This window comes from Oncorhynchus mykiss, chromosome 9, assembly GCF_057628025.1.
Source record: "Oncorhynchus mykiss isolate SJ-2025 chromosome 9, ASM5762802v1, whole genome shotgun sequence".
Classification (NCBI taxonomy): domain Eukaryota; kingdom Metazoa; phylum Chordata; class Actinopteri; order Salmoniformes; family Salmonidae; genus Oncorhynchus; species Oncorhynchus mykiss.
The window spans coordinates 83,308,218-83,332,763 of NC_143030.1; the positions used below are offsets into that span (position 1 = coordinate 83,308,218).

Below are 24,546 nucleotides of genomic sequence, written 5' to 3' on the forward strand. Positions count from 1 at the left end.
TAGCTGCTGACCCTGTATATAACTACTGACCCTGTATATAGCTACTGACCCTGTATATAACTACTGACCTTGGAACTGACCCTGTATATAACTACTGACCCTGTATATAACTACTGACCCTGGAACTGACCCTGTATATAACTACTGTCCCTGTATATAACTACTGACCCTGTATATAACTACTGACCCTGTATATAACTACTGACCCTGTATATAGCTACTGACCCTGGAACTGACCCTGTATATAACTACTGACCCTGTATATAACTACTGACCCTGTATATAACTACTGACCCTGTATATAGCTACTGACCCTGTATATATTACTACTGACCCTGTATATAGCTACTGACCCTGTATATAACTACTGACCCTGTATATAACTACTGACCCTGTATATAACTACTGACCCTTTTTGTAGCTACTGACCCTGTATATAGCTACTGACACTGTGTATAACTACTGACCCTGTATATAACTACTGACCCTGTATATAACTACTGACCCTGTATATAACAATTGACCATGTATACAACTACTGACCCTGTATATAACAACTGCCCTGGAACTGACCCTGTATATAACAACTGACCCTGTATATAGTTACTGACCCTGTATATAACTACTGACCCTGTATATAACTACTGACCCTGTATATAACTACTGACCCTGTATATAGCTACTGACCCTGTATATAACTACTGACCCTGTAAATAACTATTGAGCCTGTATATAACTACTGACCCTGGAACTGACCCTGTATATAACTACTGACCCTGTATATAGTTACTGACCCTGTATATAACTATTGACCCTGTATATAACTATTGACCCTGTATATAACTACTGACCCTGTATATAACTACTGACCCTGTATATAACTACTGACCCTGTATATAACTACTGACCCTGTATATAGCTACTGACCCTGTATATAACTACTGACCCTGTATATAGCTACTGACCCTGGAACTGACCCTGTATATAGCTACTGACCCTGGAACTGACCCTGTATATAACTACTGACCCTGTATATAGTTACTGACCCTGTATATAACTACTGACCCTGTATATAACTATTTACCCTGTATATAGCTACTGACCCTGGAACTGACCCTGTATATAGCTACTGACCCTGGAACTGATCCTGTATATAACTACTGACCCTGTATATAACTACTGACCCTGTATATAGCTACTGACCCTGTATATAACTACTGACCCTGGAACTGACCCTGTATATAGCTACTGACCCTGTATATAGCTACTGACCCTGGAACTGACCCTGTACATAACTACTGACCCTGGAACTGACCCTGTATATAACTACTGACCCTGTATATAACTACTGACCCTGTATATAGCTACTGACACTGTACATAACTACTGACCCTGTATATAACTACTGACCCTGTATATAGCTACTGACCCTGTATATAGCTACTGACCCTGTATATAGCTACTGACCCTGTATATAACTACTGACCCTGTATATAACTACTGACCCTGTATATAACTACTGATACTCTATATAGCTACTGACCCTGTATATAACTACTGACCCTGCATATAACTACTGACCCTGTATATAACTATTGACCCTGTATATAGCTACTGACGCTTTATATAACCACTGGCCCTGGAACTGACCCTGTACATAGTTACTGACCCTGTATATAACTACTGACCCTGTATATAACTACTGACCCTGTATATAACTACTGATACTCTATATAGCTACTGACCCTGTATATAACTACTGACCCTGTATATAACTACTGACCCTGTATATAACTATTGACCCTGTATATAGCTACTGACGCTTTATATAACCACTGACCCTGGAACTGACCCTGTATATAACTACTGACCCTGTATATAGTTACTGACCCTGTATATAACTACTGACCCTGTATATAACTACTGACCCTGTATATAACTACTGACCCTGTATATAACAATTGAGCCTGTATATAACTACTGACCCTGGAACTGGCTCTGTATATAGCTACTGACCCTGTATATAACTACTGACCCTGTATATAGCTACTGACCCTGTATATAACTACTGACCCTGGAACTGACCCTGTATATAACTACTGACCCTGGAACTGACCCTGTATATAACTACTGACCCTGGAACTGACCCTGTATATAACTACTGACCCTGGAACTGACCCTGTATATAACTACTGACCCTGTATATAACTACTGACCCTGTATATAGCTACTGACACTGTACATAACTATTGACCCTGTATATAACTACTGACCCTGTATATAACCACTGACCCTGGAACTGACCCTGTATATAACTACTGACCCTGGAACTGACCCTGTATATAACTACTGACACTGTACATAACTATTGACCCTGTATATAACTACTGACCTTGTATATAACTACTGACCCTGTATATAGCTACTGACCCTGTATATATTACTACTGACCCTGTATATAGCTACTGACCCTGTATATAACTACTGACCCTGTATATAACTACTGACCCTGTATATAACTACTGACACTGTATATAGCTACTGACCCTGTATATAGCTGCTGACCCTGTATATAACTACTGACCCTGTATATAGCTACTGACCCTGTATATAACTACTGACCTTGGAACTGACCCTGTATATAACTACTGACCCTGTATATAACTACTGACCCTGGAACTGACCCTGTATATAACTACTGTCCCTGTATATAACTACTGACCCTGTATATAACTACTGACCCTGTATATAACTACTGACCCTGTATATAGCTACTGACCCTGGAACTGACCCTGTATATAACTACTGACCCTGTATATAACTACTGACCCTGTATATAACTACTGACCCTGTATATAGCTACTGACCCTGTATATATTACTACTGACCCTGTATATAGCTACTGACCCTGTATATAACTACTGACCCTGTATATAACTACTGACCCTGTATATAACTACTGACCCTTTTTGTAGCTACTGACCCTGTATATAGCTACTGACACTGTGTATAACTACTGACCCTGTATATAACTACTGACCCTGTATATAGCTACTGACCCTGTATATAACTACTGACCCTGGAACTGACCCTGTATATAACTACTGACCCTGGAACTGACCCTGTATATAACTACTGACCCTGTATATAACTACTGACCCTGTATATAGCTACTGACACTGTACATAACTATTGACCCTGTATATAACTACTGACCCTGTATATAACCACTGACCCTGGAACTGACCCTGTATATAACTACTGACCCTGGAACTGACCCTGTATATAACTACTGACACTGTACATAACTATTGACCCTGTATATAACTACTGACCTTGTATATAACTACTGACCCTGTATATAGCTACTGACCCTGTATATATTACTACTGACCCTGTATATAGCTACTGACCCTGTATATAACTACTGACCCTGTATATAACTACTGACCCTGTATATAACTACTGACCCTGTATATAGCTACTGACCCTGTATATAACTACTGACCCTGTATATAACTACTGACCCTGTATATAACTACTGACCCTGTATATAGCTACTGACCCTGGAACTGACCCTGTATATCACTACTGACCCTGTATATAACTACTGACCCTGTATATAACTACTGACCCTGTATATAACTACTGACCCTGTATATAGCTACTGACCCTGTATATAACTACTGACCTTGGAACTGACCCTGTATATAACTACTGACCCTGTATATAACTACTGACCCTGGAACTGACCCTGTATATAACTACTGTCCCTGTATATAACTACTGACCCTGTATATAACTACTGACCCTGTATATAACTACTGACCCTGTATATAGCTACTGACCCTGGAACTGACCCTGTATATAACTACTGACCCTGTATATAACTACTGACCCTGTATATAACTACTGACCCTGTATATAGCTACTGACCCTGTATATATTACTACTGACCCTGTATATAGCTACTGACCCTGTATATAACTACTGACCCTGTATATAACTACTGACCCTGTATATAACTACTGACCCTTTTTGTAGCTACTGACCCTGTATATAGCTACTGACACTGTGTATAACTACTGACCCTGTATATAACTACTGACCCTGTATATAGCCACTGACCCTGTATATAACTACTGATCCTGGAACTGACCCTGTAAATAGCTACTGATCCTGGAACTGGCCCTGTATGTAACTACTGACCCTGTATATAGTTACTGACCCTGTATATAACTACTGACCCTGTATATAACTACTGACCCTGTATATAACTACTGACCCTGGAACTGACCCTGTATATAACTACTGTCCCTGTATATAACTACTGACCCTGTATATAACTACTGACCCTGTATATAACTACTGACCCTGTATATAACTACTGACCCTGTATATAACTACTGACCTTGTATATAGCTACTGACCCTGTATATAACTACTGACCCTGTATATAACTACTGACCCTGTATATAACTACTGACCCTGTATATAACTACTGACCCTGTATATAACTACTGACCCTGTATATAGCTACTGACCCTGTATATAACTACTGACCCTGTATATAGCTACTGACCCTGTATATAACTACTGACCCTGTACATAACTACTGACCCTGTATATAACTACTTACCCTTTTTGTAGCTACTGACCCTGTATATAGCTACTGACCCTGTATATAGCTACTGACCCTGTATATAGCTACTGACCCTGTATATAGCTACTGACCCTGTATATAACTACTGACCCTGTATATAACTACTGACCCTGTATATAACTACTTACCCTTTTTGTAGCTACTGACCCTGTATATAGCCACTGACCCTGTATATAGCTACTGACCCTGTATATAGCTACTGACCCGGTATATAGCTACCGACCCTGTATATAGTTACTGACCCTGTATATAACTACTGACCCTTTTTGTAGTTACTGACCCTGTATATAACTACTTACCCTTTTTGTAGCTACTGACCCTGTATATAGCTACTGACCCTGTATATAGCTACTGACCCTGTATATAGCTACTGACCCTGTATATAGCTACTGACCCTGTATATAGCTACCGACCCTGTATATAGCTACCGACCCTGTATATAGTTACTGACCCTGTATATAACTACTGACCCTGTATATAACTACTGACCCTGTATATAGCTACTGACCCTGTATATAACTGCTGACCCTGTATATAGCTACTGACTCTGTATATAGCTTCTGACCCTGTTTTCTAGCCACTGACCCTGGAACTGACCCTGTACATAGCTACTGACCTTGGAACTGACCCTGTATATAGCTACTGACCCTGGTACTGACCCTGTATATAGCTACTGACCCTGTATATAGCTGCTGACCCTGTATATAACTACTGACCCTGTATATAGCTACTGACCCTGTATATAACTACTGACCTTGGAACTGACCCTGTATATAACTACTGACCCTGTATATAACTACTGACCCTGGAACTGACCCTGTATATAACTACTGTCCCTGTATATAACTACTGACCCTGTATATAACTACTGACCCTGTATATAACTACTGACCCTGTATATAGCTACTGACCCTGGAACTGACCCTGTATATAACTACTGACCCTGTATATAACTACTGACCCTGTATATAACTACTGACCCTGTATATAGCTACTGACCCTGTATATAACTACTGACCCTGTATATAACTACTGACCCTGTATATAACTACTGACCCTGTATATAGCTACTGACCCTGTATATAACTACTGACCTTGGAACTGACCCTGTATATAACTACTGACCCTGTATATAACTACTGACCCTGGAACTGACCCTGTATATAACTACTGTCCCTGTATATAACTACTGACCCTGTATATAACTACTGACCCTGTATATAACTACTGACCCTGTATATAGCTACTGACCCTGGAACTGACCCTGTATATAACTACTGACCCTGTATATAACTACTGACCCTGTATATAACTACTGACCCTGTATATAGCTACTGACCCTGTATATAACTACTGACCATGTATATAACTACTGACCCTGTATATAACTACTGACCATTTTTGTAGCTACTGACCCTGTATATAGCTACTGACACTGTGTATAACTACTGACCCTGTATATAACTACTGACCCTGTATATAGCTACTGACCCTGTATATAACTACTGACCCTGGAACTGACCCTGTAAATAGCTACTGATCCTGGAACTGGCCCTGTATGTAACTACTGACCCTGTATATAGTTACTGACCCTGTATATAACTACTGACCCTGTATATAACTACTGACCCTGTATATAACTACTGACCCTGGAACTGACCCTGTATATAACTACTGTCCCTGTATATAACTACTGACCCTGTATATAACTACTGACCCTGTATATAACTACTGACCCTGTATATAACTACTGACCCTGTATATAACTACTGACCCTGTATATAGCTACTGACCCTGTGTATAACTACTGACCCTGTATATAACTACTGACCCTGTATATAACTACTGACCCTGTATATAGCTACTGACCCTGTATATAACTACTGACCCTGTATATAGCTACTGACCCTGTATATAACTACTGACCCTGTATATAACTACTGACCCTGTATATAACTACTTACCCTTTTTGTAGCTACTGACCCTGTATATAGCTACTGACCCTGTATATAGCCACTGACCCTGTATATAGCTACTGACCCTGTATATAGCTACTGACCCTGTATATAGCTACCGACCCTGTATATAGTTACTGACCCTGTATATAGCTACTGACCCTGTATATAACTACTGACCCTTTTTGTAGTTACTGACCCTGTATATAACTACTTACCCTTTTTGTAGCTACTGACCCTGTATATAACTACTGACCCTGTATATAGCTACTGACCCTGTATATAGCTACTGACCCTGTATATAGCTACTGACCCTGTATATAGCTACTGACCCTGTATATAGCTACCGACCCTGTATATAGCTACCGACCCTGTATATAGTTACTGACCCTGTATATAACTACTGACCCTGTATATAACTACTGACCCTGTATATAGCTACTGACCCTGTATATAGCTTCTGACCCTGTTTTCTAGCCACTGATCCTGGAACTGACCCTGTACATAGCTACTGACCTTGGAACTGACCCTGTATATAGCTACTGACCCTGGTACTGACCCTGTATATAGCTACTGACCCTGTATTTTACTACTGACCCTGTATATAGCTACTGACTCTTTATATACAGTGGGGCAAAAAAGTATTTTGTCAGCCACCAATTGTGCAAGTTCTCCCACTTAAAAAGATGAGAGGCCTGTAATTTTCATCATAGGTACACTTCAACTATGACAGACAATGAGAAGAAAAAAATCCAGAAAATCACATTGTAGGATTTTTAATGAATTTATTTGCAAATTATGGTGGAAAATAAGTATTTGGTCAACAACAAGAGTTTATCTCAATACTTTGTTTTATACCCTTTGTTGGCAATGACAGAGGTAAAACGTTTTCTGTAAGTCTTCACAAGGTTTTCACACACTGTTGCTGGTATTTTGGCCCATTCCTCCATGCAGATCTCCTCTAGAGCAATGATGCTTTGGGGCTGTTGCTGGGCAACACAGACTTTCAACTCCCTCCAAAGATGTTCTTTGGGGTTGAGATCTAGAGACTGGCTATGCCTCTCCAGGACCTTGAAATGCTTCTTACGAAGCCACTCCTTCGTTGCCCGGGCGGTGTGTTTGGGATCATTGTCATGCTGAAAGACCCAGCCACGTTTCATCTTCAATGCCCTTGCTGATGGAAGGAGGTTTTCACTCAAAATCTCACGATGCATGGCCCCATTCATTCTTTCCTTTACACGGATCATTCGTCCTGGTCCCTTTGCAGAAAGAAAGCCCCAAAACATGATGTTTCTACCCCCATGCTTCACAGTAGGTATGGTATTCTTTGGATGCAACTCAGCATTCTTTGTCCTCCAAACATGACGAGTTGAGTTACCAAAAAGTTATGTTTTGGTTTCATCTGACCATATGATATTCTCCCAATCTTCTTCTGGATCATCCAAATGCTCTCTAGCCAACTTCAGACGGGCCTGGACATGTACTGGCTTAAGCAGGGGGACACGTCTGGCACTGCAGGATTTGAGTCCCTGGCGGCGTAGTGTGTTACTGATGGTAGGCTTTGTTACTTTGGTCCCAGCTCTCTGCAGGTCATTCACTAGGTCCCCCCGTGTGGTTCTGGGATTTTTGCTCACCGTTCTTGTGATAATTTTGACCCCACAGGGTGAGATCTTGCGTGGAACCCCAGATCGAAGGAGATTATCAGTGGTCTTGTATGTCTTCCATTTCCTAATAATTGCTCCCACAGTTGATTTCTTCAAACCAAGCTGCTTACCTATTGCAGATTCAGTCTTCCCAGCCTGGTGCAGGTCTACAATTTTGTTTATGGTGTCCTTTGACAGCTCTTTGGTCTTGGCCATAGTGGAGTTTGGAGTGTGACTGTTTGAGGTTGTGGACAGGTGTCTTTTATACTGATAACAAGTTCAAACAGGTGCCATTAATACAGGTAACAAGTGGAGGACAGAGGAGCCTCTTAAAGAAGAAGTTACAGGTCTGTGAGAGCCAGAAATATTGCTTGTTTGTAGGTGACCAAATACTTATTTTCCACCATAATTTGCAAATACATTTTTTTAAAATCCTACAATGTGATATTCTGGATTTTTTTTCTCATTGTCTGTCATAGTTGAAGTGTACATATGATGAAAATTACAGGCCTCTCTCATCTTTTTAAGTGGGAGAACTTGCACAATTGGTGGCTGACTAAACTTTTTTGCCCCACTGCAGCTACTGACCCTGGAACTGACCCTGTAGATACAGTTGAAGTCTGAAGTTTACATACACCTTCACCAAATACATTTAAACTCAGTTTCTCACAATTCCTGACATTTATTCCTAGTAAAAATGCCCTGTCTTAGCTCAGTTAGGATCACCACTTTATTTTAAGAATGTGAAATGTCAGAATAATAGTAGAGAGAATTATTTATTTCAGCTTCTATTTCTTTCATCACATTCCCAGTGGGTCAGAAGTTTACATACACTCAATTAGTATTTGGTAGCATTGCCTTTAAATTGTTTAATTTGGGTCAAACGTTTCAGGAAGCCTTCCACAAGCTTCCCACAATAAGTTGGGTGAATGTTGGCCCATTCCTCCTGACAGAGCTGGTGTTACTGAGTCAAGTTTTTAGGCCTCCTGCCATCTATTTTGTGAAGTGCACCAGTCCCTCCTGCAGCAAAGCACCCCCACAACATGATGCTACCTCCCTGTGCTTCACGTTGGGATGGTGTTCTACATCTTGGAAGCCTCCCCCTTTTTCCTCCAAACATAGCGATGGTCATTATTGGTCAAACAGTTCTGTTTTTGTTTTGTCAGACCTGAGCACATTTCTCCAAAAAGTACGATCTTTGTCCCCATTTGCAGCTGCAAACCGTAGCCAGGATTTTTATTGCGGGTTTTGGAGCAGTGGCTTCCTCCTTGTTGAGTCGATATAGGACTCGTTTTATCAAATGTATTTATAAAGCCCTTCTTACATCAGCTGATATCTCAAAGTGCTGTACAGAAATCCAGCCTAAACCCCAAACAGCGCAGGTGTAGAAGCACGGTGGCTAGGAAAAACTCCTAGAAAGGCCAGAACCTAGGAAGAAACCTAGAGATGAACCAGGCTATGAGGGGTGCCCAGTTCTCTTCTGGCTGTGCCGGGTGGAGATTATAACAGAACCTGTTCAAGATGTTCAAATGTTCATAGATGACCAGTAGGGTCAAATAATTATGATTACAGTGGTTGTAGAGGTTGCAACAGGTCAGCACCTCAGGAGTAAATGTCAATTGGCCGATCATTCAGAGTATCTCTAACGCTCCTGCTGTCTCTAGAGAGTTGATAACAGCAGGTCTGGGACAGGTAGCACGTCCGGTGAACAGGTCAGGGTTCCATAGCCGCAGGCAGAACAGTTGAAACTGGAGCAGCACGACTAGGTGGACTGGGGACAGCAAGGAGTCATCAGGCCAGGTAGTCCTGAGGCATGGTCCTAGGGCTGAGAGAGAGAGAGAGAGATAGAGAGACTTAAACTCGCACAGGACACCGGATAAGACAGGAGAAATACTCCAGATATAACAGACTGACACAAACTATTGCAGCATAAATACTGAGGGTTGAGTCAAGGATGGGTCGGGAGACACTGTGGCCCCGTCCGACGATACCCCCGGACAGGGCCAACCAGGCAGGATATAACCCCACCCACTTTGCCAAAGCACAGCCCCCACACCACTAGAGGGATATCTTCAACTTACCATCCTGAGACAAGGCTGAGAAAAGCCCACAAAGATCTTCCCCACGGCACAACGCAAGGGGGGGCGCCAACCCAGACAGGAAATTCATGTCAGTGACTCAACCCACTCAAGTGACACACCCTTCCTAGGGACGGCATGGAAGAGCGCCAGATACTCAGCCCCTGTAATAGGGTTAGAGGCAGAGAATCCCAGTGGAAAGAAGGGAACCGGCCAGGCAGAGACAGCAAGGGTGGTTCGTTGCTCCCGTGCCTTTCCATTCACCTTCCCACTCCTGGGTCGACTACACTCAATCAAATGACCCACTGAAGAGAAGAGTCTTTCCCAAGGTTGCTGTTGATGCACATCCCATTGTAGTTATTGGGGTCAAATCTGTCTGCACTTTCTCTCACTCTCTCCCCCCTCTGTCTCTCGCACATCTGTAGATTCTCCACATTAATGACATTCCTCCGGCCAGCCCAGAGAGAATTGTTGCGAGTAACAAAACATACAGGTTATGTTGGAAGTTTACATACACTTAGGTTGGAGTCATTAAAACTCGTTTTTCAACCACTCCACAAATGTCTTGTTAACAAACTATAGTTTTGGCAAGTCGGTTAGGACATATACTTTGTGCATGACACAAGTCATTTTTCCAACAATTGTTTACAAACAGATTATTTTACTTATATTTCACTGTATCACAATTCCAGTGGGTCAGAAGTTTACATACACTAAGTTGACTGTGGCTTTAAACTGCTTGGAAAATTTAAGTAAATGATGTCATGGCTTAAAAGGCTTTTGATAGGCTAATGACATCATTTGAGTCAATTGGGGTGTACCTGTGGAAGTATTTCAAGGCCTACCTTCAAACTCAGTGCCTCTTTGCTTGACATCACAGGAAAATCAAAAGAAATCAGCCAAGACGTAAATTTCAAATGCCTGAAATGCCACGTTCATCTGTACAAACAATAGTACGCAAGTATAAACACCATGGGACCACGCAGCAGGATTGCAAATCAATCCCAAAACAACAGCAAAGGATCTTGTGAAAATGCTGGAGGAGACAGGTACAAAAGTATCTATATCCACAGTAAAACGAGTCCTATATCAACATAACCTGAAAGGCCGCTCATCAAGGAAGAAGCCACTGCTCCTAAACTGCCATCAAAAAGCCAGACTACGGTTTGCAACTGCACATGGGGACAAAGATCGTACTTTTTGGAGAAATGTCTTCTGGTCTGATGAAACAAAAATAGAACTGTTTGTCCATAATGACCATTGTTATGATTGGAGGAAAAAGGGGGAGGCTTGCAATCCAAAGAACACCATCCCAACCGTGAAGCACGGGGGTGGCAGCATCATGTTGTGGGGGTGCTTTTCTGCAGGAGGGACTGGTGCACTTCACAAAATAGATGGCATCATGAGGTAGGAAAATGATCTGGATTTATTGGAGCAACATCTCAAGACATCAGTCAGGAAGTTAAAGCTTGGTCACAAATGGGTCTTCCAAGTGGACAATGACCCCAAGCATACTTCCAAAGTTGTGGCAAAATGGCTTAAGGACAACAAAGTCAAGGTTTTGGAGTGGCCATCACAAAGCCCTGACCTCAATCCTATAGAATATTTGTGGGCAGAACTGAAAAAGCATGTGCGAACAAGGATCCTACAAACCTGACTCAGTTCCACCAGCTCTGTCAGGAGGAATGGGCCAAAATTCACCCAACTTATTGTGTGAAGCTTGTGGAAGGCTACCCGAAACGTTTGACCCAAGTTAAACAATTTAAAGGCAATGCTACCAAATACTAATTCAGTGTATGTAAACTTCTGACCCACTGGGAATGTGATGAAAGAAATAAAAGCTGAAATAAATCATTGTCTCTACTATTATTCTGACATTTCACATTCTTAAAATAAAGTGGGGATCCTAACTGACCCAAAACAGGGAATTTTTATTAGGATTAAATGTCAGGAGTTTAAATGTATTTCTCTGAGTGTATGTAAACTTCCGACTTCAACTGTATATGATGTATTTGTGCTCTGGGAAAGAAGTCAGCAGGAACTAAGTTAATTCTAAACTCTACTAAACGAGAGCTCTGAATACCTCAAATTCACTATGCAGACAGACTGAGGAGAGAAATAAACTACCTGGACTTATGGATTATCAAAGAGAATGATGCATTACACACAGACTTATACACAAAGCCCACAGACCGCAATCCCCTGCTGCGTGTGGATAGTTTCCATCCCCTTCCCCTCATGAATGGTCCACCCTATAGCCAGTTATGCAAGGTTAAACAAATCTGTGGCCACCAGACAGTTTTTGACAGCAAAGCAATAATACTTTTTTACAGATCAATTCAAAATGAGGACAAAACCCTTGATGCTGCAACGATTAAAATATCTCAAAAAACAAGAGTGGAATTACTAAAAACTAAAACCAAAGAAGAAAAACAACACAACCGTCTTTTGCACTAAGTGTTCATGTGGGAAAGCCCACGTAGGACAAACAAAAAGGCCATTAAAACACATAGCTGACCACCGCAGCTCAATCAGGTGTAAGAACATTGACTATCCAATAGCAGCTCACTTTGTTTGAAGCTAACCAATCCTTTCACCTCTCTCAAATATACGGGCGTTGAGCATGTTGCTCTACCAAGGAGAGGAGGTAACATGGAGATCCTACCACTACAAAGGGAGACAGGATATCCTGTCTAAAAACATTGACCCCTAGTGGTCTGAATATTGACTTTGATCTCAGGCCCTTATGAACAATTCTATATTTTATGAACAAGTCTTATAAATGTATCTATTCTTTCTACAGCTCATTAGACGACACCCACTATGTTCCCCCTGTTGATCACGCTGCATTAAGGTTGAACCAAAAGATTACATGTCTCTAAAATAAAAACAAGATCATATTTGAAATATTATTAAATAATGTGCATTGAGGCATATATTATGTACAATATTAAATTGTTTGCATATGAGAATAGCCTACTATTTAATATGCCATAAGCTTCTGTACCATTTTCACTCCATTCGTTCTAAATAACTTAATAATTATGACACAAACAATCACTATTGTCATTGGTTGAACTAAATGCACTGTTTATCTACATAACCTGGTTCAAGTAGTCAAGACATCACCCTGAAGAAGACACAGTGATGCTGAAACGTCACCCTGAAGAAGACACAGTGATGCTGAAACGTCACCCTGAAGAAGACACAGTGATGCTGAAACGTCACCCTGAAGAAGACACAGTGATGCTGAAACGTCACCCTGAAGAAGACACAGTGATACTGAAACGTCACCCTGAAGAAGACACAGTGATGCTGAAACGTCACCCTGAAGAAGACACAGTGATGCTGAAACGTCACCCTGAAGAAGACACAGTGATGCTGAAACGTCACCCTGAAGAAGACACAGTGATGCTGAAACGTCACCCTGAAGAAGACACAGTGATGCTGAAACGTCACCCTGAAGAAGACACAGTGATGCTGAAACGTCACCCTGAAGAAGACACAGTGATGCTGAAACGTCACCCTGAAGAAGACACAGTGATGCTGAAACGTCACCCTGAAGAAGACACAGTGATGCTGAAACGTCACCCTGAAGAAGACACAGTGATGCTGAAACGTCACCCTGAAGAAGACACAGTGATGCTGAAACGTCACCCTGAAGAAGACACAGTGATGCTGAAACGTCAGGTTAATATGTGGAGTGCGCGACTCTTTATTTTTATTTTTATGAACCAAAACATGTTTCTCACAAGTGTAGCAGGTTGTGATCTCTGCAAACAATGTTTCCACTCCGAGAACTGTAAAATCCCTAATTAATACATGCATAAACAGAAATGTAACCAAATGACAGCGATTAAAGGCACAAGTAATGGGGAAATTGATTAACAAAAATTCTCAGGTTAAACAATTCATGCAAACGGCTGAGCCAGTCTGGAGAGAGAGACTCTCCTATATCTTCACCACACACCCCTGCCCTGCTGAGCCATTCTGGAGAGAGAGACTCTCCTATATCTTCACCACACACCCCTGCCCTGCTGAGCCAGTCTGGAGAGAGAGACTGGCCTATATCTTCACCACACACCCCTGCCCTGCTGAGCCAGTCTGGAGAGAGAGACTCTCCTATATCTTCACCACACACCCCTGCCCCACTGAGCCATTCTGGAGAGAGAGACTCTCCTATATCTTCACCACACACCCCTGCCCTACTGAGCCATTCTGGAGAGAGAGACTCTCCTATATCTTCACCACACCCCTGCCCCACTGAGCCATTTTGGAGAGAGAGACTCTCCTATATCTTCACCACACACCCCTGCCCCACTGAGCCATTTTGGAGAGAGAGACTCTCCTATATCTTCACCACACACCCTTGCCCTGCTGAGCCAGTCTGGAGAGAGAGACTCTCCTATATCTTCACCACACACCCCTGCCCTGCTGAGCCATTCTGGAGAGAGAGACTCTCCTATATCTTCACCACACACCCCTGCCCTACTGAGCCATTCTGGAGAGAGAGACTCTCCTATATCTTCACCACACACCCCTGCCCCACTGAGCCATTCTGGAGAGAGAGACTCTCCTATATCTTCACCACACACCCCTGCCCCACTGAGCCATTCTGGAGAGAGAGACTCTCCTATATCTCCTGTGTGAACATTTTTTATTATACTCAAGACACGACTTCACATATTCTAGATGTTTTTCACAACTCGGTAATCAGCTTGGCATATTGCCACGCTGCCCTAACAGGCAGAGGCCAACGAGCTTTGTGATATGAAACAATCCACAGCTATTTATTTAAAAAAGCAAGTGATCCTCGATTCCTGAATGACAAATGATGGTGTGTGTGTTCATCACTTATCAGCAGTAGCGTAAATGGCCTGGTAGGTGATGTGTCTGTGTTGATGATCCTCCATTGTGACCTGGTTAAACCCAGAGGCTCTCAGAGCTGCCATGTAGGCCTCGGGTTGCCAGTTCAGTCCAGGGAACTCCCTCCTGGACGCAAAGCTGACCACTCTGCTCAGTCTCAGAGTGGTCACCATCACACCTCCTATAGTAGAATGATACAGTAGAGACATTGAGTGGTCACCATCACACCAACCCCCCACAACAACAGTTCCCACACCAACCCCCCACAACAACAGTTCCCACACCAACCCCCCACACCAACAGTTCACACACCAACCCCCCACACCAACAGTTCCCACACCAACCCCCCACAACAACAGTTCACACACCAACCCCCCACACCAACAGTTCACACACCAACCCCCCACACCCCAGTTCCCACACCAACCCCCCACAACAACAGTTCCCACACCAACCCCCCACACCAAACCCCCACAACAACAGTTCCCACACCAACCCTCCCCAGTCCCCACACCAACCCTCCCCACACCCCTCACCTGGTTTCATGACTCTGTGTATCTCTGCAGCTCCCTTCCTCAGGTCTGGCCAGTAGTAGTAACAATTACAGTGGAACACCTTGTCTACCATATTGTCTGCTAGAGGCATGGCTGCCACATCACACTGATACAGAGACACCTTCCCATTGGACACCAACTCCTTCAGAAGATCACCTGCCATCTAGATGGGTGAGGAGAGGGGAGGGGAGGAGGGGAGGAGAGGGGAGAGGGGAGGGTAGGGGAAGAGAGGGGAGGAGGGGAGAATAAGGGATAGGTGGGGAGGAGGAGAGGGGAGAAGGAGAGATTATGTGAAGAGAGGGTAGGGGGAGAGGTGGGGAGAAGGGAGAGGGGAGGGAGAGAGGAGGAGGGGGAGAAGGGAGAGGGGAGGGAGAGAGGAGGAGGGGGGAGAAGGGAGAGAGGAGGAGAGGGGAGAAGGGAGAGGAGAGGAGGAGGGGGGAGAAGGGAGAGGAGAGGAGGAGGGGGAGAAGGGAGAGGAGAGGAGGGGAGAGAGGAGGAGGGGGGAGAAGGGAAAGGAGAGGGAGAGAGGAGGGGGGAGAAGGGAGAGGAGAGGAGGGGGAGCGAGGAGGAGGGGGGAGAAAGGAGAGGAGAGGAAGGGGAGAGAGGATGTGAGAAAAGCAGTGTTGTAGTTGAGTCACTAAATTACCACCCCTCTACTCACTCATTTACTCTCTCTCTCACCTTGTGCATGTATTGTGAGTAGTCCACTCCTATGAGTCTCCCAGTAGGTTCTGTCAGCAGTGTGGCTGCAGCCTTCAGGCCCAGACCTGGCCCGTGGCCCAGCTCTAACACTGTATCTCCAGGCTGGATCCCAGACAGAGACACCGCACTCTCCTCTAACATCTTGTTGTGATACTTCAGGAACTTAGTGATCAGCCAACCATACACTGACCGGGTGGGATGACCCAACTGCTGCCCCAGCTTCTCTAATAAGATCATCTAGAGGAGAGAGAGTGGGAGAGAGAGTGGGAGAGGAAAGAGAGTGGGATAGGAAAGAGAGAGTGGGAGAGAGAGTGGGATAGGAAAGAGAGAGTGAGAGAGGAGAGAGAGAGGGAGAGAGAGTGGGAGAGGAGAGAGAGTGGGAGAGGAGAGAGAGAGTGGGAGAGGAGAGAGAGAGTGGGAGAGGAGAGAGAGTGGGAGAGGAGAGAGAGTGGGATAGGAAAGAGAGTGGGAGAGGAGAGAGAGTGGGAGAGGAAAGAGAGAGTGGGAGAGAGAGTGGGATAGGAAAGAGAGAGTGGGAGAGGAGAGAGAGTGGGATAGGAAAGAGAGAGTGGGAGAGGAGAGAGAATGGGATACGAAAGAGAGAGTGGGAGAGGAGAGAGAGTGGGAGAGGAGAGAGAGACGGAGAGGAGAGAGAGTGAGTGAGGAGAGAGAGTGGGAGAGGAGAGAAGGAGAGGAGAGAGAGAGGGAGAGGAGAGAGAGTGGGAGAGGAGAGAGAGAGGGAGAGGAGAGGAGAGAGAGGGAGGGAGAGAGAGACGAGAGAGAGGGGGAGAGGGGACAGAGGGAGAGGAGAGAGAGGGGGAGAGGAGAGAGAGGGGGAGAGAAGAGAGTGGGACAGGGAATTTCACTCAGTTACACAAAGATGAGGAAATCAGACAATTTAAATAAATACATTAGGATGGCAGGCCTGGGAGGGCAGGGCTGGGAGGACAGGGCTGGGAGGGCAGGGCAGGGAGGGCAGGCCTGGGAGGGCAGGGCTGGGCGGGCAGGGCTGGGAGGGCAGGCCTGGGAGGGCAGGGCTGGGAGGGCAGGGCAGGGAGGGCAGGGCTGGGAGGGCAGGGCAGGGAGGGCAGGGCTGGGAGGGCAGGGCTGGGAGGGCAGGGCAGGGAGGGCAGGGCTGGGAGGGCAGGGCTGGGAGGGCAGGGCTGGGAGGGCAGGCCTGGGAGGGCAGGGCTGGGAGGGCAGGGCTGGGAGGGCAGGGCAGGGAGGGCAGGGCTGGGAGGGCAGGGCTGGGAGGGCAGGCCTGGGAGGGCAGGGCTGGGAGGGCAGGGCAGGGAGGGCAGGGCTGGGAGGGCAGGGCTGGGAGGGCAGGGCTGGGAGGGCAGGGCTGGGAGGGCAGGGAGGGCAGGGCAGGGAGGGCAGGCCTGGGAGGGCAGGCCTGGGAGGGCAGGCCTGGGAGGGCAGGGCTGGGAGGGCACTCCTGGGAGGGCAGGGCAGGGAGGGCAGGGCTGGGAGGGCAGGCCTGGGAGGGCAGGCCTGGGAGGGCAGGCCTGGGAGGGCAGGGCTGGGAGGGCAGGCCTGGGAGGGCAGGGCAGGGAGGGCAGGGCTGGGAGGGCAGGCCTGGGAGGGCAGGGCAGGGAGGGAACTCGGGAAAATACGAGGTCAAATCATGACGTCAGTGATCTTCAGGTCAGGAAGTCAGAGCTCTAGAAAGATGGCGGAGTTGGTGGATCTTTCATATAGTTTCCCCCTCAGATCCTAGTTGTTTTGAAGTGGGAAATTACCAGTGAGTCAGGGTTGCCATGTCCACAATTTTCCCACTAAATGAAGCTACTTTGAAAAACAATTTTGCAGGTGAAAATGAATTAGTCACAGGTTGAAATTGCACTGCGGCCACCATAGCATTTAAAAATATATACAGTGCCTTGCGAAAGTATTCGGCCCCCTTGAACTTTGCGACCTTTTGCCACATTTCAGGCTTCAAACATAAAGATATAAAACTGTATTTTTTTGTGAAGAATCAACAACAAGTGGGACACAATCATGAAGTGGAACGACATTTATTGGATATTTCAAACTTTTTTAACAAATCAAAAACTGAAAAATTGGGCGTGCAAAATTATTCAGCCCCCTTAAGTTAATACTTTGTAGCGCCACCTTTTGCTGCGATTACAGCTGTATTTTTGTACTTTCGCAAGGCACTGTATATATTTCACTTGAGCTGCTGCTGCTGGCTATCAGGCAGCCTGCGGGTGGTGAGGAGGGGTAAGTGGAGGACCGTGTGTTTTGAGAGAACTGGTTTAGAGAACTGGTTTAGAGAACTGGTTTAGAGAGAACTGCAGCAGAGTCAAGGAGGAAGAGTTTACCAGTTGTAGGTAGGGCTACTTAGATGGTCATTATGGAGACGCCTGTTTACCATGACTGACTTTAGGCACACTACAGAGCTTTACATACGTTTCACGTCAACTGATACTAAACCGTATCAAGCCAAGGGTTTTACACCTGCTCAAATCTTGCTGGTCAAGCGAGGCGCGAGTGGAAATAGAAGTTATTCAAGTCCCTCAACATGGGGCACAGTGAGGTGTCCTTCGCTCCCGATTCCCGTTTGCCGAGCACTGATGTCATGCAGTAAGTTAGAGGGATGGGTAAAACTCCCGTCCCCAGGTGTCTGATTGGTGTCACTCTTTCCCTCCATCTCTGGCAAACACAGCTGATTAAACATAATGCATCAGGATTAGGTGATTATTGGAGTCAGGTGTGTTAGTTGGGACAAAACCGACGAGGACTGGAGCTAATCAGGTTGACAGCTAAAGCATATTCATTACTTTTCCGATGAAAATGGAATGATTCTTAACACTCCTTAGTCTCAACTTCGCCATTCAAGTTTTAAAATTCTCGCACAAAGTTTTCAGCTACAAGAATAAACTGGCTGAGTGACATGGACAGGTGACACTGGCAAGGTTAACTTAGCAGCTAGCTAACGTCAGTACTAATTTAGAATTGTTTGACTAACTTGGCTAGCTAATGTCAGTTATGTTCGACTAGCTAAAGTCATTGCACACAGTACTTGGGATTATTGGAAGTAGTTAGCGATTTTATACAAGTTTGTTATCTGGTGATTTAAACTCATTTCAGCAAAAATCTGAAAAATCAAGCCAATTTTTGCACGAACCTAAAGCTAACATTAGTTAGGCTGGACAATAGAACGAGTCCAAATTCACCCAAGGTTGAAAAATGGCAAAAGAGCCTTGGCTAAGCTGGAACCCTACCGCGAGCACAAATGAATGGAATCAAACGTTCGCCTGTTTTGATTGGAGTGATGCTTACATGCTGACCACACCGCTCGCGTGGAGTACGTCAGCATTGCATTGGACCCACACCGCTCGCGTGGAGTACGTCAGCATTGCATTGGACCCATACCGCTCGCGTGGAGTACGTCAGCATTGCATTGGACCCACACCGCTCGCGTGGAGTTGTCAGCATTGCATTGGACCCATACCGCTCGCGTGGAGTTGTCAGCATTGCATTGGACCCATACCGCTCGCGTGGAGTTGTCAGCATTGCATTGGACCCATACCGCTCGCGTGGAGTTGTCAGCATTGCATTGGACCCACACCGCTCGCGTGGAGTTGTCAGCATTGCATTGGACCCACACCGCTCGCGTGGAGTTGTCAGCATTGCATTGGACCCACACCGCTCGCGTGGAGTTGTCAGCATTGCAATATAAAATGTACACATACATGTTATTCAATCATTGGACCCACACTGCTCGCGAGCGTCTGAGTAGCCAGGCGCTAAAATAGAAGTCAGTTCTATTTGTGATGTTGAACGCGGTGCAAGTCCTGCCTCATCCCCCCCCCCCCCCCCCCCATTGGTTAATAGGAGCAGATACCCACGCGCCATCTCCAGACCTGCCAACCCTGTCCCAATATTTTAGAGAACTAGATACGCGTGGCAAATTGGGGTTCTCCCCCCCCCACGCTCGCGCTGTTTGTGAGTTCTATCATTGCGATCAGATTGTACCAAATCAAGTCTATTAAAGGTTGGAATACTTGGATTCCATTTACTCAGATGGTGAAAGTCACAAACAAGATGTAATTAGAAAGAACACACAAAGAGCCTTTATTCTTGGAATTTTATTAAAACAAATCAGGCTCTATTAATTTAGGTTTTTAACTGGGATCTCGTACCTGCGGACACATATCAGGCTCCCTTAATTTAGGTTTTTAACTGGGATCTCGTACCTGCGGACACGGACATAGAATTGCGTAGTCCTGCATGTTGGCAGGTCTGCATCTCATTGGTTATACCCACGTGGGTGATTGAAAGGTAAACTGAGGTTGGTTGTGGTAATACACTGTCGCGGTGCTGACTTTAGCCCAATACCTGTAGCAAAAGCCTCTACCCCGTCCTCTGGCTGAGTACTGTAGGACTTTAGTTACTTCGGTGTAACAAGGGCCTGGCCTTGCGGCTATTTATTGGTAATGGCCCTTCGGGTGAGTTGGGTTTGTTCCTTCGTTCACGTTGTCACTCCCTTATTTTCCGGTCTAGTATGAGGCCTTGGATAGATATACTCCTATTTAAATATTCTTAAGCGTTATGGATTCCTCCTATATTTCCTTACCTTCAAGTTATCTTTACCTATGTATATATCAATACCTAATAACAACTCCTAATAGTTATTATGCTCGTCAGCTAGTAGTCACTCGGAAACTAGTATTGGTATATGTTTTGACTCTCTTAAAAATATATTATTGTCCACACAATGAAATATTCTTTAGTGCAATCACTTTAACCTATAACCAGGGTCACTTTCTGTTCAGTGAGAGTGTCAAAGGCGTTTGCTCTCCAGATCGTTAATCTGGCCTAGTTGTCAAAGTTTCAAGCTTTTATTAAGTCACTCTGTTTTTGGTCTTATACACATTATTACAATTCAATGGTTCTACAGTTTCCTAATACATCCATAATGCTCAATCAATCCTTAATGCTTTACGCTATGCCAGATAATATTGCAAAACTTTAAATGCGTTAACACTTCTAACAATATTGACTAAATAGCAAAAATAGTTAAATTACCTTAAATGCTCCGCCCCCTGGTCACTTTCCTGTAATTGGTATTCTCACAGCTATGGATTCCGAATTCCAATATCTTTATACACTTCCAACTCTGTGTATGGACTCAATATATTGTAACTGGTACTTGGCTGTTTTTCCTTGAATTGCTAATCACCTCTGGTTCCTGGTGTCTAAAATGCGAACGCCCGCTTTGCCTGTGTGATCAATAGGTGGTTAGACCTCTGTTTTTCGTAGACTCAGTCGGGTTCACAAAATTCAACCAGTTTCTTCAGATAGTGACCCAATAAGTACTTAACCAAAATGATCCAGTTCTCAAAATATTGTTCTAGTCCAACAAAAAGCGTACAGTGCAAAAGTAAATTGACCTATGATGATTCTCCATGTGAAGTCTGTCTCATATGTTAACGAGGATCATACTGTCTTATGATCTCTGTTCTCTTTATATACCTTTTTACAGGGGAAGTTCCCACTGGGGCTGTAGACCTACGTAATCTTAGGCCTGTGTGTTAAACGGAAGCTTCCTATTATTACCCTTTAAGGTCATGCACTACTGACTCTCATATTGCTGCTTCCGTGTTACTGTTGGCTGATTCTACTCAATCATACCAGCTGGTTGTTTCTACCACTGGAGGTAGCGTAGGGGGTATGTCAAGCGTCAGCTGGGAGAAGTCTATGATAGGTATCTCCTCTGCTTCCCCCTGTTGTCCAGTTTCTGCAGGTGCGGCCCATGGTTCCATGAGGTCCCATGGATGCCCTGTGTTGTTGTCCCCATTGCTTGATGGAGTGGGCAGATTATTTTCGTCTCTTGTCACAACACCTTATTATGAAATAGTGGCCAATCGCCATATAAAGTCCAAAGAAAAAGCCTGGAAGGAGGAGAGATGACTCGAAACGATTCGGTTGACCGTTTTATGTGTGGATTAATTGTCGGAGTAGAGGACCTTGTGCATTTCATGTCAAATAACAACGCAACATTTAAATCCCAGGTCAAATTAGCTAGCAAAGGCAAGCTGTATTGCCATAAATGTTTAATGCTTTTCGACATGTCCCCAAATGAATAGAATTGGTTCAGAGTTTGTTTTGATATTTCAACCTGCGTGTCGTGATCGCCTTTGGTGTGGGGACACGGTGTTACAATTTAGCCTAAAATGGCACCAAAAAATGTATCCCTTTTTATTTTACCACTACAATCTGTTCTTAGGACGAAACAAAACAAAAATAACTTGTGTAGAAAGTAAACATCCCGTCTGCATAACGAGTAAGTAGAAAAAAAAGAAAAGGTAATTTCTGACTATTTCTAGCGTTTTGACGACAACGGAATACACTGCGCAGCCGTACATAATTAGAAAGAGGAGATTCTCATGATTAAAATGGTGTCCAAATTTAAAATCAATATACATATATTGAGAAATAGACAAGACACTTCTATTTCCCCCAATAGGAAACAATGGGACCACCTCAGTCATGTGTTGTTTACATTTCAACTATAAACAACGTGGGGTCTCGTTGACAACAATAGAAAGGCAGGCATTGTGACGTAGAACAATGGGCAGGGAATAGAACGTTCAGAAGGAGAGTTTTTATATTTATTTATTTTATATTTATTCCATCTTTATTTAACCAGGTAGGCCAGACGAGAATAAGTTCTCATTTACAACTGCGACCTGGCCAAGATAAAGCAAAGCAGTGCGACACATACAACAACAACAGAGTTCCACATGGAATGAAACAAACAGTCAATAAGACAATAGAAACACAAAAAATAAAGTCTATGTACAGTGTGTGCAAATGGCGTGAGGAGGTAAGGCAAAAAATGAATATACAAAAAATCTCAGACGACACTAAAGAGAGGTTGAACAGGCTAGTAATCGGGGTAATAGGGGTGGCAACAATTTCGGCAGATAATTTTAGAAAGAAAGGGTCCAGATTGTCCAGCCCGGCTGATTTGTAGTGGTCCAGATTTTGCAGCTCTTTCAGAACATCAGCTGAATGGATTTGGGAGAAGGAGAAATGGGGAAGGCTTGGGCGAGTTGCTGTGGGGGGTGCAGTGCTGTTGACCAGGGTAGGGGTTCTAGCTTCCCTGAACAGCTGCATATCACAGGGGCTGTTCGATGCTAATGCAGAACGCCATAGGATGTTTTTGTGTTGGTTATGGGTAGTCAGGTCTGGAGAGAACCAAGGGCTATATCTGTTCCTGGTTCTAAATTTCTTGAATGGGGCATGCTTATTTAAGATGTTAGGAAGGCATTTAAAAAAAATAATTAGGCATCCTCTACTGACGGGATGAGATCAATATCCTTCCAGGATACCCCGGCCAGGTCGATAGAAAGGCCTGCTCGCTGAAGTGTTTCAGGGAGCGTTTTACAGTGATGAGAGGAGGTCGTTTGACCGCTGACCCATTACGGATGCAGGCAATGAGGCAGTGATCGCTGAAATCTTGGTTGAAGACAGCAGAGGTGTATTTAGAGGGCAAGTTGGTCAGGATGATATCTATGAGGGTGCACGTGTTTAAGGCTTTGGGGAGGTACCTGGTAGGTTCATTGATAATTTGTGTGAGATTGAGGGCATCAAGTTTAGATTGTAGGATGGCTGGGGTGTTAAGCATGTTCCAGTTTAGGTCGCCTAGCAGCACGAGCTCTGAAGATAGATGGGGGGCAATCAGTTCACATATGGTTTCCAGAGCACAACTGGGGGCAGTGGGTGGTCTATAGCAGGCGGCAATGGTGAGAGACTTTTTTTTTAGAGAGGTGGATTTTTAAAAGTAGAAGTTCAAATTGTTTGGGTACAGACCTGGATAGTAGGACAGAACTCTGCAGGCTAACTTTGCCCCCTTTGGCAGTTCTATCTTGTCTAAAAATGTTGTAGTTTGGGATGAAAATTTCAGAATTTTTGGTGGTCTTAATATGCCAGGATTCAGACACAGCTAGAACATCCAAGTTGGCAGAGTGTGCTAAAGCAGTGAATAAAACAAACTTAGGGAGGTGACTTCTAATGTTAACATGAATAAAACCAAGGCTATTACGGTTACAGAAGTCATCAAAAGAGAGCGCC

The 24,546-nt window shown here is 44.4% G+C and overlaps 1 protein-coding gene across 2 annotated transcripts; it reads right to left on the bottom strand.

The window, feature by feature from the left end:
- Positions 1 to 8,979: 8,979 nt before the first annotated feature.
- On the bottom strand, positions 8,980 to 22,003 carry LOC118966192 (uncharacterized). Of its 2 annotated transcripts, none has more exons than XM_090185775.1 (4): positions 21,496 to 21,632; positions 16,441 to 16,698; positions 15,742 to 15,922; positions 8,980 to 10,086 (listed from the first exon to the last, which is right to left on the bottom strand). In XM_090185775.1, the coding sequence occupies exons 2-4, from the start codon at positions 16,696 to 16,698 to the stop codon at positions 9,893 to 9,895; spliced, it is 633 nt and encodes a 210-aa protein (XP_090041901.1). In that variant the 5' UTR covers positions 21,496 to 21,632; the 3' UTR covers positions 8,980 to 9,892. The 2 variants fall into 2 exon arrangements, with proteins under 2 accessions (XP_090041901.1, XP_036845184.1); XM_036989289.2 differs by lacking the exon at positions 8,980 to 10,086 and adding an exon at positions 14,028 to 15,386 and having other exon boundaries at positions 21,496 to 22,003.
- Between the last annotated feature and the right edge of the window lie 2,543 nt (positions 22,004 to 24,546).